At 45.7% G+C, this 16,579-nt stretch overlaps 2 protein-coding genes across 2 annotated transcripts in view; one reads left to right on the top strand and one right to left on the bottom strand.

Moving 5' to 3' along the window:
- LOC142312884 (uncharacterized) overlaps positions 1-16,579 on the top strand; it is a 361,786-nt gene that overhangs the window by 238,963 nt on the left and 106,244 nt on the right. The gene's annotated exons all lie outside the window — the stretch shown is intronic.
- On the bottom strand, positions 799-14,775 carry LOC142312079 (gastrula zinc finger protein XlCGF66.1-like). The gene is made up of 7 exons (XM_075350958.1): positions 14,642-14,775; positions 14,205-14,349; positions 13,896-14,075; positions 13,690-13,813; positions 13,512-13,606; positions 13,223-13,313; positions 799-4,316 (listed from the first exon to the last, which is right to left on the bottom strand). The coding sequence occupies exons 2-7, from the start codon at positions 14,280-14,282 to the stop codon at positions 3,451-3,453; spliced, it is 1,434 nt and encodes a 477-aa protein (XP_075207073.1). The 5' UTR covers positions 14,283-14,349; positions 14,642-14,775; the 3' UTR covers positions 799-3,450.

The following is a 16,579-nucleotide window of genomic DNA, read 5'->3' as shown; positions in this document are numbered from 1 at the left end:
AATGTGACACGGGGGCGGGCTGCCTGGCGTCCGTTATTCTGCCTCCTGCCGCTTTAGGCCGTCCCCCATCACTACTTTCCATAGCTGTGGACGCCGCCCAGTGCTCCACAGGTCCCCGCGCATGCCTAGTGCCCATCTCTCGTGGATGAGCACTGTGCCCAGTGTCACCGCTGGTGACGTGCGCGCAGGCTTTAGATTATCGGCGGTGCTGTGATGTTTATTACCAAGCAACCGCCCATAATCGCGGGACCGCGCTTTCCCCCTCGGCGTCCTTCGTTCTGCGCAAGCGCGGTGCTGCTGACCCCACGTCACCTCCTTCCCATCTATTTCCTGCCTCAGGGCAAGATGACATGACCTGAGGAAGGCGTTCCGCCGAAACGCGTAGTAGTATACATCTGCCATGCATCAGTGTGAACAAGCCGGTGTCTTTACTTGAGAAATGGATATATATTTTTAATCGAGTTGATATAAATAAAGAAGCATTTTTATTTATCCCTTTGGAGTCCAGCTGGATTTTTCCACTGCTTTCTTCTATTATCTTCTCGGCTTGCTGCCGTAATCCGTGCCGGACCAAAAGGGGACTAACAGGAGGATATATTCAGGCTTGTCTCTGCAGTGGTGAGCGGTTTTGTTTGTTTTTTGTACTTATTCTTATCTTTGGGAATAACAGATGGACAGAACTGGAGAGGTGAGGACTCTGGAAATGTCTGCAGTGAGATTTATTAATGTGTCTCTCCATAACCAGGATTACACAGTAATGAAGAAGACCTCTAGTGAGCGCTGTCAGTACCCTATGTCTGAGGGATGGGGAAGACCCCTGAGCCCAATCACAGGGCCTCCACCTCACCCCCTGATACATGAGGACATAAATGACCAGAAGATCATGACCCTGGCTGATGAGGCCCTTACTATCCGATCGTAACGGAGGGAGCTTCTGGATAATAAGCCACAGCCTTCTCCTGCTCCCCGGCCCTCTCCAGTTTTATCTGCCCTTCCAACCAGCCACAGGCCGATGACAACCACGGCTCACAATCCTGGGCCCCAACAGTTCCGACCACGCCCTGCGGGAATCACAGAGAGATGTTATGGGTGCGGGCAACCTGGGCACCTGCAATCCAGTTGTCCCTCAAGGACTCGGAGGGACTCCCACGCACCTCCATCTCGTCCGGTGGATTTTGTGCATTCCTTCCCGCCAAAGGAAGAGTTACCACCACCTGTACTGCTGACCCCTGCACCATAGACACCCCTATTGGAGTGTATGGCCTCCGGCCTTTGTCATCAGGTTCTCCTACTGCCTTCTCCAAAATGCACATTAGAAGGAGTCTGATGCAGAGGACATGTTATCGATGTGGGCAGCCTGGGCATTTGCAAAACACTTGCCCTGCTGGTCGATTGAGGAATGACTCAGATACTCGTAGTCGACCACTAGGGGTTTATGGGTTGCGAGTCACAGCCCCGAGTTCCTCTTACCATCAAAGTAAGCACTTACAGGAGGTCGTGCTAAATGGACAGAGAGTTATTGGATTTTATGACTCCGGGGCATTCCTCACAATAGCTGATTCCCGGGTGGTTCGGCCAGAGGTGATACATCATGGAGCAGGGATTGTTATTGAATTGGCTGGAGGACAAAGGAGGAATATCCCAAAGGTGACTGTAGATATGGACTTTGGCTTTGGGATCAAGCAATGTGTGGTTGGGGTGATGAGCGGCCTGCCTGCAGATATTCTCCTAGGAAGTGATGTGGGAAAGCTACAATGTCAATTTGTGGGTGCAAGAAACACAGTTTGAGTGAAGGAGGACACAAAAGGAAGCTTGTCCTTCCAACCCTACTGCTGTACAAGGGACTATCTACAGCGTCTTCATCCAATACAAGCGTGGAAGCCAACACCAGAACGCTGATGCACTATCCACAGCTGAGCAACATGAACCTATGTGAGATGGTAAGGTCTGTGTAGACCTCATGGAATACTCACTTATTCAGAAGGAGGGAGAGGTTGTGATGGTGGAATATTGTGGATTGTGTACCATTTTGTGTGGGTTAATGTTTGGGTGTGGTTCACTGTCCATTCTGTGTTCCTTGTGTGTACATTGTCCTCTTTACAGGTTTAATCCCTCCCTTGCCGGGCTTTTGTTCCTAAGTCGGGGGAGGGGGAGTGGAATCCCCCTACTGTAAACTCTCTGCTTACCTGGGGTGAAGGGTCAGTCTGTTTGAGAACTTCAGGAGAGAAGGATTGATCCTCTGGGAGAAGCTGGGACTTCTCAGAGAGACGGGGACATTTATGCCACTACTGGACAATTTTACCCTCTGTTTTGTGGATTATGTTATGGACCAATCGATTTGCTTGGAATAAATGCTCTTTGGATTGTACAGCCATCTCTCGCTCTGTTGATTGTGTGATATGAGAGAAGACAGCCATAATGAGGGAATTGGTTGGGCCGACCTCTGCTCCAGTAAAAAGTAAATGGAGGAAGAAGAAATTATGAACATTACTTTAGATACTCAAACTTAATGAGAAAAAAATGTTTTGGGTGTCAGGTTATTGGGACAATTTAGTAAATATTTAAAATCAAAGCCCCCTTAGAACCTATAATATGTGTATTGGGAAATTGAGAAGGGGGTCAATTCCCAATGACGATAAAAAAAAATACTAAACTTCGCACGGAAAGTGATTTTAAAAACTCGATCCCAGCAGATGTTCCCACAAAGGAGGAATGGATCGTAGATGGAAATAGTAATTTGTAATATGAACGTTTATTATTGTAGTATAGACCAGTTACATACATTGTTCAGACATGGAAATTGTGTGCTAAAAGTAACTGTAATGAATGGCAGATCGCTGAGATTGGGAGTTGGGAAGAAGTGGGAGGAGGAATGTTGGGTATTTTTTTGAGGGAGGATCGCAATAATTTTCTCAATGTAGTAAATATCTAACAATGTGAAATTTTCAATGCACATGGAATATTGCTTTTTATTTTTAGAAAACATGTCTATTACTAACTTTATATATTTTAATTCTAATGTAACTTCCAATGTGCTTTCCCTTCCTTGTTTACTTACTTGCCTTTACTGAGCTTGTCTTTTTTGTGTTTTCTTGTTCATTTAGTCAAATCTATATTTTCTTTCCATGTCAATTTTTCTTAGTGGTCAACAAATTATAGTTTAAGTAAAACATTTCTCACCTTCTAGGTATGATAACGGCTACTACCCCTGTGAGTTTTGTGATATTTAAAAAGATCCCATTTGTGTGTAAAATAATTCCCTCATTCTAAACATGGCAAGGGTTTCTCCCCTGTGTGAATTATTTGGTGTTTAGCAAGATTTGATTGATCTGCAAAACATTTCCCACATTCTGAACATGAAAGGTTTCTGCCCTGTGTGAGTTGTCTATGTATATCAAGAGTTAATTTATCTGCAAAATATTTCCCGAATTCTGTATATGAATAGCGTTTCTACCATGTGTGAATTCTTTTCTCCACCATGTGAGTTCTCTGATGTGTAACAAATTGGGATTGATCTGGAAAACATTTCCCACATTCTGAACATGAAAATGGCTTCTCCCCTTTGTGAATTTTCTGATGTGTAACAAGATCTGATTTTTGGTTAAAACATTTCCCACATTCTGAACATAAATATGGCTTCTGCCCCTTGTGAGTTCTCTGATGTGTAACAAAAGATGATTTATAAGCAAAACATTTCCCACATTCTGAACATGAAAATGGTTTCTCCCCTGTGTGAGTTCTCTGATGTATAACAAGAATTGACTTACGCGCAAAATATTTCCCACATTCTGAACATAAATAAGGTTTTTCCCCTGTGTGAATTCTTTCATGGTTAGCAAGACTTGATTGACGTGCAAAACATCTCCCACATTCTGAACATGAAAAAGGCTTCTCCCCCGTGTGGGTTCTCTGATGTGTAACAAGATTTGAAATTTGTTTAAAACATTTCCCACATTCTGAACATGAATATGGCTTTTCCTTCGTGTAAATTCTTTGGTAACTAACAGACTCTGAAAAAAATCTGTTCTCCCCTGTGTGAATTTTTTGATATTCTGAAGTTGAAAATGGCTTCTTTCCTGTAATAACACTTCCATTTTTAATGCCCCTTTTGTCACATTTATTTTTCTTCATAGTCTGTGGTGAATAAGAGTGTAAGACTTGTTTAATAGTATGAGATGATAGATCTTTGCTGTGAAGGGATGATGGTATATCTGGAATAGTGGCATTCACTTCAGTTATATCTTGTGTTACATCAAGACCATCTGAATTTAAAACTGAAGATGTCAGTTGTGCCTCTAATCTCCTGGTACAGTCATCTGCCAAGAATAAAAATTATTTTTAATAACATATTAACATTTAAGGATATAATTTATAAAACAGCTTGTAACGCCTTTACTGGCATTCCCGCACTATCCTGCACCTTTTCCCCGGCAGGGACTCCAGCACACTCACACTCCCGGCCTCCCAACAGTGTCTTCAGTGTCCCCGGTCCCTGTCGCCATCTCACAGGGCCTGTGCACACCACGTAGAACTTTTGGGAGTGCGCTAAGCGTGCTTGCACCTATTCTTAATCTTCAATATGCCTTAACTAGGAACTGCCTCTCAACCTATGGCTGAGAGGTACTAGGTATTTAAGGTATCCTCCTGCTGTGGGAAATTCCTGGGCAACGTGGTCTATGCTTAGAGATGTCTTGCTAGTTGTCACGTCCGTTTCCTGAGTGTTATGCTGTGTGTGAAAACACTTGTCTTTATCCTAGTGTCCGCTGTTCCTGGCAGACCTGCTGCATCTATCTATACCAGCAGTACCTACCGTACCTGCCGCATCTATCTATACCAGCTGTGCATTGCAGTGACTCTCAGTATCCCATCTCCGACCCCCGTCACCAGCTGTCGCAGTATCGCGTCTCCATGGACTAGCATCGGGCGGCTACCTTCCAGCACAAGACTATCCTCGCCAGCAGAGGCTTTAGTGAAGACAAAGTAATCGCTTAGTTATGCCACTCCTGGATGAGCTGGTGCTGCGGCCCAGTGGGTCTACTCCTGCGCTCAACCGCGAGTATAACATAGGTACAGACATTGCAAGTTATATAAATTGTAATTATTAATTATTAAGACAAAAACTGTTTACAATCTAATAGTAGACCTCAGAACAGGAACCAGTGGACCATGATGTTCAACTTTCTTTGTTCATTTTGCCTCTCGTATATCTGAATAATAAGCCATCAATTAATATTTTGTAGGCTAAAATTATACCAAACTGCCACTCCGTCAGTGGAAAAATGGAGGGTTTCCACAATGGTTGTAGCTGAAAGACTCTTAATTATAAAGACATATGGCTTCTGTAGAGTCAAAGTAGTCACTTTGACTAAAGATGAATACAGTAACTGCAATTTATTGACTATATGTTGTGGAATCACTGTGTTTTATGAGCATCCAGATGCAATGTTTGAACACTTTTAATTATTTTAAATTTTTGCCAATTTAAAGGGTTTTATTAAACACCGTAAATGCACAGTAAATCAACCTAACATTACAGTTAAGATAAAGTAGAATATGCCACTGATAAAAAAATCTCAGAAACACTGGGAGGAGATTAAGCATTACTTATCATGTAAAGAGACAGATGTCAGATTGGAGAAATGGTGCCTGGATAGTAGCAGAAAACTGGCTGCAGTGGAAAGCGATGAAATAAGAGCAGATTTGGTACTAACTACTATAGAGAAAAACTATCACTATACACAATGAGAAGAAATGAGATGAAACTGATTAAGAGGAAACACAGATTAGATATTAGAAAAAATGTTTGACAGTGAGGGTGATCAACGAATGGAACAGGCTCCCACAAGAGGTAGTTACTTCTCCTTCAATGGAAGTCTTCAAAACGAGACTGAACAGACATCTCTGTGGGATCATAATAGTGAATCCTGCTGTGATCAGGGGGTTGGACAATAGTTTGGATTGCCAAGAGCCACCATAGAATCATATAATATTAGAGTTGGATGACCCTGGAGGTCCCTTCCAACCCTAACATGGTATGATTCTATGGTGGGTTTTGGCAATCCAAATTATTGTAGGGGGCCAATATTTTATAATAATATTTATATATATATATATATATATATATATATGTATATATATAATATTATATGTCAGATGAGTATATATCAGAAGTTTATTTTCTGCCTCTTGGAGTCAACAATGGATGGCTCCAGTGCTCCAGTGCAAGTTTGTAGAATTCTAAACAGAGAACATATCTTTCAGGCTAAAATATCGGACCTCCTACTATCCTTATTTTTCACTAATTAAATTTTGGAAATCATGTTGGTGGGTTGCCCGGTTTAAGGCTATGTGCGCACGTTGCGTATTGGCATGCAGTTACGCTGTGATCTGCACCGCAGCGTAACTGCATGCGTCCTGCATCCCCAGCATAATCTATGAAGATTATGCAGGAGCCGTGCGCACGTGGCGTATTAGAGCGCAGCGCTTCGGCTGCTGCCCGAAGCGCGCGTTCTAAGAAGTGACATGTCACTTCTTTCCTGCGCTCTGCCTGCAGCTCCTGCTCTGTCTATGGGAGGGGCTGCAGTCAGAGCGCATGGAATCGGCTTTTTTTTTTTTCATTATGGACTGTTTCTGCAGCGATTTGAAGCGCACGTGTGCTGTTCAAATCGCTGCAGAAATTTCTGCAGTGACAGTACGCAACGTGCGCACATAGCCTAAGTGTACCCACTGTGGGATAATCCTAACCTCCCTCATATGTTACAGTTACCCTGTGCCGAATTTTGGATATAAACGACCCTATCAGCACATCCAGCAAAGGGAGAGACGGTAGATCCATCAATAAGATGCCAAGATTCTGGGAAGATGAATTTATTGCTCCGGGTGGGAAAATCAAAATAAGAATCTCCGAACCAGCACGGACCAAAAAAAATTATGATTTGGCAGCCAAAGTCAACGAACCCCATACAAGTCAATGAAGAGCCGAAGTTCTGGGCTATAAAATGGTTGTAGTGAGGGCTAGAGGGCTGAAAAAGGAACCTAAATGGAGGCAAGAGCAGGACAATTGCTCTGCAAAGAAATCTGCATAGGTAAATGACTTAAGGGGAACCTGTCACCAGATTTGGGGCCTATAAGCTGCGGCCATCACCAGTGGGCTCTTATATACAGCATTCTAACATGCTGTATATAAGAGTCCAGGCCACTGTGTAGAACATAAAAAACACTTTATAATACTGACCTGGGGGCGGGGGGTCAGTGCGATGCAAACTGGTCAGATGCAACAACATGGTCAGATGGTTAGCACCGTTCTCCAGTACCAGCGCCTCCTCTTTTGGCCATCTTTGTCCTTCTTCTGAAGCTTGGGTGCATGACGCTTCTTACGTCATACACCCTTGCCGGCATTGAAGTCCAGTGCAGGCGCACTTTGAACTTCCCTAAGCAGGGCAATTCAAAGTATTGTAATGCGCCTGCGCAGGACCTAAATATCGGCCTGTGTGCATGACATAGGATGCGTCATGCACGCCGAGTTCAGAAGGAGGAGGACTAAGATGGCCGAAAGAGGAGGCACCCGGAGAACAGCGCCACCCATCTGACTAGTTTGCACCCCCCTGACCCCCTAAGTGTTTTTTTACGTTCTACACAACGGCCTAGGCTCTTATCTACAGCATGTTAGAATACTGTATATAAGAGCCCACTGGTCGTGGCCGCAGCTTATAGGGCCCAAATTTGGTGACAGGTTCCCTTTAAAGGGCTTCTGTCAGTATAGCAATTATGGTTGCATAGCAAGTAAATGCAGAACCTAAAAAATTTAACAGTGACCCCACAGAGATAGATTCTCCACAGACCAACAATTTTAAAAAAGGCACTTACAGAGCCTGTATTCCCAGTTCGCCAACACAGTCAAAATTGCCAGTTTGACCACAGATTATAAATTTCAAATCTAGGCCTTAACTGAGCCTCTTTAAACAATTGTCCCACACAGCCAAGATTTCCAGACTTCCCTCACAGAGCAAGACGTTTAGCAAATTTGTCCTATGTAGTCTGTATTACTAGTTCTTTACAGATCCAAGACTGACAAACCACCGAATTGTAAGAAAAAGGCCCCTAAACAACCTCTTTACTAGGTTAACTCTCACAGCCACGATTGCCTGAGATCCACCACACAGCACCCAATTAAAGCAGAGATGGGCCACAGAACCCCATCCAAGACAGTGCTCAAAAACCAGAAGTGACAAGTGCCTCACTTGTTGATGTTCCCACTACTTTACTTGTTTTCAAGGTTGACATTGACAAAAGATGCCCATGCTACTCAGATGTCAACTCTGCACTTTCAGCAGGGCACCGAATCTTAGTTTGTCTCTTTTAACAGTTTCCACACTGTTCCACACAATCTTCTGTTCCAGTGATGGACAGTCTAGTTGCTGCATTTAAAAAGCTCATAGCAGAATTTGGAATCGAGTCGGAGGTATGCCAGCTGGACTTGTCCCTGCTAGTCCCAGTCATTTAGACTTGGAGTGGCTCACCCATGCTGCTCAGTGTCTATTCTGGGGATACGAAGCATTTATTTTGAAAAAAATTTTGTTCAAACCAGGCAGCTCTGTCTGAATACGACAGCTTTGAATAATGGACTAACACTCTGTTTCCATTTTTGGGTTTGGTAATACTGTGGTCATGATGAAGAGGGAACCTTGATGTAGTAGCGGATATCCAGATGGGTGGCCACCGAGTAAACAGCACTGGTAACAGTAAGGGGAACTTAGCTAACACTGCAGCAAACATTTGCTCACGTTAACCACGCTGCCTAGAGGCAACAATTAGCTGTCATCAGTTGGAGGGGTATTGCAGTTTCAAATTTACAGATTCCCCCCTCCTCAACAAAACCTATTTTAAAAAGGCACCTAAGCAGCCTTTTTACCTGGTTGACCCTCATAGCCAGAATTGCCCAAGATCCAACACTCTTGCACAGTTCTGTAATATAGTAGGTTTTCAAAGCTCCGCAACACTATGCCTGCTACAGTGCAGTTAAAGATTTGTGACAGATTAAGCCCGCAATACCTAGTGCACAGTGACTACTCATGTTTCGTTTTTTTTTTAAAACTGAAGTCATAGACCTGGCTGCACACTGGCGAGAAGTGCAATTTTGTTAAAAATTAAGGCCATAGACCCTGGTGAAATGTGGTGAGGTATAGTTTTAAAAAAAAAAACAACAAACTACAGCCACAGACCCAGCTGCACAGTGGTGACAAGTAAAATTTTGTTAATAACTAAGACCACGGACCCTGGTATTAAATAGTAACAGCTAGTCCCAAGGTGGGGACACTGAAAGTGCAGGCAGTATGTGCGCACTTTCAGCAGAAGCTCTGACATATGTGGGTACTTTTTGAGGAAGTTCTGCACCACAAACTTCTCCACATGCGCCTGGCAAGGGATTTGTGCAAAGCCGCCTAAGCCCAGAGCTGCAAAGAGATTTTGGCTAATGTTGCACACCCCCAGGTCGGGCTGGAGGTCCACAGTAACCAGCCACTCATCTGTTTGTTCTTTTATGCCTCTCCACAACTCCTGCTCAGTGTGAGGTTTGTCCCCCAGGCAGATGATCTTAAGAATGGCATGGCTGAGCAGAAATTGGTGGTGCAGGTCTTAAGGGGGCTTTACACGGTAGCGATATCGCTAGCAATTTGTAGCGATAGCGAACGTGTAAGTACCCGCCCCCGTCGCGCATGCGATTGTTTGTGATCGCTGCCGTAGCGAACATTATCGCTACGGCAGCGTCACACATACTTACCTGGTCGGCGTTGTCGCTGTGATTGCCGAACAATCCCTCCTTCAAGGGGGAGGGACGTTCGGCATCACAGCGACGTCACCGCAACGTCACTAAGCGGCCAGCCAATCAAAGCGGAGGGGCGGAGAGGAGCAGGACGTAACATCCCGCCCACCTCCTTCCTTCCGCATTGTGACCGGCGGCAGGTAAGGAGACGTTCCTCGCTCCTGCGGTGTCACACATAGCGATGTGTGCTGCCGCATGAGCGATGAACCACCTGGATAAACAACCTTCACCGATTTTTGAGTTTGGGACGACCTCTCCATGGTGAACGATTTTCACCATTTTTGAGGTCGCTTAAGGTCGCTGGTCAGTGTCACACGCTGCGATATCGTTAATGACGCCGGATGTGCGTCACTAACAACTTGACCCCGACGACAAAACATTAACGATATCGTAGCGTGTAAAGCCCCCTTTACTCTGACTGAATGAGAAGGGGGTTGAGGAAGCAACACTGATCAACAAACGTCCGGCGATACGAGGTGGTGGTAGGACATGCACTTGAACACCTGACGCCTCATGTCCAGCTGCCACTACGTTTACCCAGTGTGCAGTTAAAGAGATATACTGTTTATGCCCGTGCTTACTGGTCCAAGCATCTGTAGTTATGTGGACCTTTCTACTTGCATTGTGGAGTGAACAAACAGCGGATTTGTTCCACCACATGTGTGTGCAGGGCAGGGATGGCACACCTGGAAAAAAAATTTGCAGCTGGGGACAATGTATTGCGGTACAGCCACAGACATAATTTTTTGGAAACTATCCATGTCCACCAGCCTGAATGACAGCATTTCAAAGACATGCATTTTGGAAATGCTGTCATTCAGGGCCAGGGCTCGTGGGTGGCTAGGGGGGTATTTCCTCTTTCTATCAAGGGTTTGGGGGATGGAGAGCTGCAGACTTCAATGGAATGATGTGGATATAGAAGGTGATACTGGTGATAGTGTTGTTGCTACCACATTATGTGCTTGCAGGGAGGAAGGTGGCCCTGGTGATCGTCAGTGGATGCAAGATGCCGACACCACAGCTGAAGAGGCCAACACCGCAGCAAAAGAGGGAGCAGGAGGAGCCAGAGTTCTTTCCTGATTTCTTAGGAAACTACTCCACTGCACCTCGTGCGTGGAAGTAAGATGACACATCATGCAGGTGATGCTCAGGTTGAGAAAATTTTTCCCCTCACTTCAGGCTCTGATGGCTCATTTTGCAAACCACCACTCTCTTGTCATCAGTCCATTCCCAGAAGAATTACCATGCCCGCAAGCTCTTTGCTGGGAGGTTTTCACCGGCACAACGGCCGTTAGCAGTCAACTTACTGGCTATGGGACGTCCACAGGGCTTTTGCCCCATGCTCCCTCTTTTGCTGTGCTGCAGTTTCATATGCCTGAACACATTTTCTTCAACGAAACTGCACACGTCACTATCATGGCCTTCTCTCCAGGTGGGGTCAAGCACCTCGCTGTCAGCCCTCGTGTTGTCTTCCACCCACTTCTCAGCTCTACCCTCATTCTGAGTCTGCACACTGATGAAAACCGCAGAAGTTGGCACCTGTATTTCATCATCCTCTGAGCTGTGGTGCGGTGATCCGCAGATTGTGTACATCAGTCTTCTCACAAACTCATCCTCCAACACAACAAGTGGTTGGCATCAGTGCACTCTGTCTCTTCCACCTCTGGAGCAGGGCCAGCTGGATGGGCGACAGGACCCCAGCCAACAGAGTCATCAAAAAGCATATGTGATTGCTGTATGACTTGTGGCTTTCACTGCTTGGCTGATTTTGAATGATTTGACATGGAGGAAAGATGAACATGGAACTTAGGAGACAACTTAGAGCTTTCAAGTGTGGACCAGAAGGAAGACAATGCAAAGTAACTGGAGGCATTGGTAGCCATATAATCTAAAACAGCCTCAACATGCTTTGGCCTCACCATTCGTGCAGTGGTACTTGCACCTAAGAAATAACGAGGACCAGCCTGCATGCCCCAGAGGAAAGTGTTTCAGTTTGGAGCGTATTAGGCACACATACTACATCCTCATCCTGAAGCAGCTACAACACCAGCAGCACCACCATGGCCACGTGCCCTATTAGATGTTTGTGTGGCAAAGAATGAGAAAAACAAGTTCAGATTATTACACGGCCTGCATACAGAGAATGATTATAATAAAGCCTGTATGCAGCTGTTTTGGAGCGCTACGCAAAGCTACGTGATGCAACACAGTAAGAGGTTTCAGAGATATTCACAGAGCAAGGCACACTGTACAAACTCTGGTATTTCATAGATTGCCTGTACAGCTGTCTTTGACCACTTTGCAATCTATCAAAAACCAGAATGTGTACTGCATTCATTGCTGTGTGAATATTTCTGAAACCTCACACTGTTACATCACGTAGCTTTGTGTAGCGGTCAAAAACACCTGTACAGGCAAATTTGCGTAATGCAGCGCTGTATTTGATTTTGAATTACATGCACCTATCACTGTCCCTCACTCCTTCAGTGTCCTATCCTTATTTTTTTTTTTCGTATCTGCACCTAGCACTGTCCCTCACTTTCCAGTGAAGGTAAAATGGCAATACGGCCCATGATCCGGCCTTTGACACGCTGAGTCACATGGTGCACCGGCCAATCACAGCCATGCCAATAATTTAGTATGGTTGCGATTTCTCCTGAAGTGCCCACAGCCTAAAAGCTTGCTGATTGTCTGCTCTGCTATCTTTCAACAAACTTTATTCGTCTGACAAACCCGAATAGGAACTGGACATACAGTAAAAAGTCCATGTTCAGGGTTCAGCACTGGATACAAGGTGTCCGATATGGACCCTGAACTTTCCGGTTTGAGTTCGCTCATCACTACTTATGATACCTTTTAATGGCTAACAAAAATAAAATAAATGCTGTTACAAAGCAAGCTTTCCATACTACTTATGTCTCTTCATCAACTACAAGATTATTATTTTGTTTCTCCCACTGAGAGCAATCTTTTTTCAATTGGCTAACATGGTATTAAACTAAGATTCTAGGAAGTCAACAGCATCATTACCCTCCGCTTTCTCTTCGAGGTCCACCATAGAGATTATATTTTTGTTCCCATGATTTTCTAAGTTGTCTGCACATTCTATGTTCGCTGTCATTTGGCTTTGCAGATTAGAGATCTGGGCAACTAAGGGTCAATGCCTTCTAATTTCAAGGGATATGGTGAATCCTACCTGTAAGATCTGGCTGAAACAGATCTCACTCCTACAGAAGGGTGTCCATTGCCCAAAATAATGGGGACAGTTTTGGGTTTAGGATTATGTGGTGGTCTAGCAGTAGAATGGTGACCATTTAATATGGCCGCACTACAACCCTGATAAAGAAACCACAGCCGGTGACTTAGAAGAATCTGTGACTGCATTTAGTGGTCACTACTCACCTGAGAGGTTATCTGTAGGATTCTCCTCTTTACACCACTCATCACCCCTCACATAAGTCTCTATAGTATTAATATTGGTCAAATCTTCACCCTGAAACAAATATTGTAAAAGTCACAGACAGATGGAGAAATCACATCTATGATCAGCTCTAATCCTGCCATCTCCACCGCTCTCATTACACAAGTATAAAACATATAATACTGGTGGATAAAACAAAACTGAGCACAAGACCTTTACAGCCGTCTACTCATCATAGGGGAGATTTCATTACACCTTCTCTCCATCTACCTGATCATCCTGAGGAACATTGGGATTTTCTTTACAGTCCTGTGGAAGAAGAGGACGGGCACATCTCTCTGGTGTTGTCCTCTCACTGGATAGAACTGGAGGAAACACATACAGGGACTGAATTCATTCTTTACATACAGATAATTATAGGCCGTGTGTATTTAGTCCTGTCTATTACCTGGTGATGTGAGGGGCTGGAGATCCTCCATCATGACGTCCTTGTACAGATCTTTGTGTCCTTCTAAATACTCCCACTCCTCCATGGAGAAATAGACAGTGACATCCTGACACCTTATAGGAATCTAACACATACAATAATACCGTCATCCTCCAATCCCTTCATAGCGTTACTGTATAATGTCCCAGCATTCCCAGTAGTGTCACCTCTCCAGTCAGCAGCTCAATCATCTTGTAGGTGAGTTCTAGGATCTTCTGGTCATTGATGTCCTCATGTATCAGGGGGTGAGGTGGAGGCCTCGTGATTGGACTCAGGGTTCTTCCCCATCCCTTAGACACAGGGGCCTGACAGTGCTCACTAGAGGTCTTCCTCACTACTGTGTAATCCTGGTTATGGAGAAACACATTAATAAATCTCACTACAGACATCTCCAGAGTCCTCACCTTTCCAGTTCTGTCCATCTGTTATTCCCATAGATAAGAATGATGTAATGTGACGTCATCAGAATCTCTCACCTCTCCAGTAAGCCGGAAGAGGATCTCTAGGGTCAGGTGTAATATCCTCTCCACCATCTTGTCCCTGTCCTTATTCATCTTTAAACAATCAATCAGGAAAATTCTCCTACATAGAAGATCTGAGAGGATCCGATATTGTAGGGACCTGAAAGGGGAGAAGATAATGATGTAACATCATAAAGAATCTGTTGTAATAATACAATTACTGGAGATAATAAGGGGAGACCTATAAGAAGAACATTCTGTGGGTGCATTATACTATGTGGGGTCAGAAAGGGGCCGAGGACGGAGGGCAGATGGGTTTCCTCACTTCCTGCCTCTCATAGTTGAGTTGTCTGTATTTATCAGAGGAAACAGAAATCACCAAGAGAAAAACACTGAAATAGTCTCAGTATTGAAGGGGTTACTGCGCCCAGTAATGGGGAGTCTCCACATACCTCCTCCTGCAGAGCCGCACACTAGATATATGGAAGATGCTAGAGTGTACGGACTTCTGACAGGTATGACGTAACTTGTCATGTGATGGGGCGTGTTCAAAATACAGCCTGATGTTGCCAGCCCAATGTTTCCAGACAGAAAAACAATGTTTATTCTAAGTCCACGTGGGCATAGAGTTGATTATAATAGAAGTGGCGAGAGGGGGTAAGACCCCCATGTGGAGGGTGCAGGGGGGGGCATAACCCCCCTTACATGATTATAGTGGACAGGAAAAAACATCACCATGCCCCCAACCCAAACGGTCCCACCCATCAACCAAGGAGGTCACACCCATGACCTGACAGCAGTCCGTACATTCTACGCTCAACCATACCTCCACCTGCAGAGTCGCACACTAGATATATGGCTGCTCTGTGCTTACAGGACCTGTGATGATGTCACATTGAGGGGAGGAGTCAGGGGTCACATGATCAGCTCAGTGTATGCAGGACTCTGCTGAGGTGAAGGTTACGTGTGGGGTCAGGAGTAGAGATGACCGGACCTGAACTTTATAGTTTGGTGTTCATACGGAGTACGGACTTTCCAAAAAATCAGTGCTCGAATTCGAAGTTCAGGTTCCCACAGAACAACGCACAGCCCGCAGCATTGCTGTGCTGCACCCGCGACAGCCAACGGGCTGCTCGGACCCGGATCCACAGTGGCTCGAGGGGTCTCCGGATCCGAGGTTGGGTCGCACGGCTACCTCGGAAATAAAAAGGGGGGGGGGAGTGTGTTTTGGGTGGTGAATGGGATAATTTTCGTGACGCCACCCACAGTGTGTGGTAATGTGAGGGACCACCGCTGCTGTTGGGGAGCCCGGTGACGATGTTGAAGCAGCAGGATGTTTAACCCCTCCGTGGGTGGGGGGTTTGGTGTCTAGGGACCCGGTGATAGGATGGAGTGGGGAACCCATCGGGGGTGAAGGGATATGGGGTACTTACACAGTCCAAAGTCACTGACGCTGACACCAGGTAAACCAAACTCTTGAATGCTCTGTTTCTCTTGGTTGAGCACGCTGGGTCCGTGCCCCTTTGGGGTTGCTGGTTGGTTGGAAGCCTTGTCCCTTGGCACTGTGTGTAACTTGGTGGATCCCTTTCGCCTAAGACTACTCAGGTCCCGCTCACCTGCGTGACTAGCAAGGTGAGCCTGCTCTCCGGTTCACGCTTGGGATTTTCTGGACTATTTTGGGAAGTCCTATCCCCCTTGTTGCGCTAGTACCCCGATTCTGGAGCGGGTGGGGAACGGTTCCTGAAGACTCCGTTCCCGTCGGGTGAATTACTGGGCTGCGTGAAGCTACTTCCCAGCCTATTGTCCGCGTACCCCATCGTGCCCTGGCCCCTGCCCAGTTGTAGCACAAGGCAGCCGGCCTGCTCTCTGTAGCAGCACCGTACCCCCTGTCACTACCCCCTGCGACTGGGGTTCCAGCTCCTTCTGGCCAGGCCAACGTCTGGCACCTGCGACGAGTACAGGAGCCCAGCTCCACAGCGTCACCTGCACTGTCACCGCTGTCTTACTTCTCAACTCAACTACTGACATCTCTGCCCTCCCTCTTCCATCCCCCCATCTGGGTGGCCCTATTCCCCTCAGGCTGCCCAATGGGTGGTTGGTGGGTGTGGTACAGAGTATTCCTCAGGATTTATGTACACCTGTTGGTAGCAACACCAAATTGACAGGACCCGTAACCAAGGAGGAGCGGGTACCATGCAGAAGGGCAGATTGCACGGCACCCTTGTGACGACCTGATAGGCCAGGGTGTCACATTGCCCCTGTCTCCTTTGACCCCTCTCCACCATCCCCCGCTAAACTACATTCGGCTTATAAGACGCACCTCCCACTTTCCTCCCAATTTTTTTAGTAGGAAAAGTGCGTCTTATAATCTGAAAATTACAGTAGTTACT

The sequence above is a fragment of the Anomaloglossus baeobatrachus genome, chromosome 5 (assembly GCF_048569485.1).
Source record: "Anomaloglossus baeobatrachus isolate aAnoBae1 chromosome 5, aAnoBae1.hap1, whole genome shotgun sequence".
Classification (NCBI taxonomy): domain Eukaryota; kingdom Metazoa; phylum Chordata; class Amphibia; order Anura; family Aromobatidae; genus Anomaloglossus; species Anomaloglossus baeobatrachus.
The sequence above is the reverse complement of the archived record's forward strand: the minus strand, read 5'-3'. Positions and strand labels throughout refer to the sequence as shown.

What these genes read in the sequence shown, in the direction of transcription:
- LOC142312079 (XM_075350958.1), bottom strand. Translation starts at nt 14,282, where the DNA reads ATGAATAAGGACAGGGACAAGATGGTGGAGAGGATATTACACCTGACC. An exon ending in TTGAGCTGCTGACTGGAGAG is followed by an intron (nt 13,814 to 13,895) that starts GTGACACTACTG and finishes TGTATGTGTTAG; the next exon opens with ATTCCTATAAGGTGTCAGGA. An exon ending in TCCTACAGATAACCTCTCAG is followed by an intron (nt 4,317 to 13,222) that starts GTGAGTAGTGAC and finishes TATTCTTGGCAG; the next exon opens with ATGACTGTACCAGGAGATTA.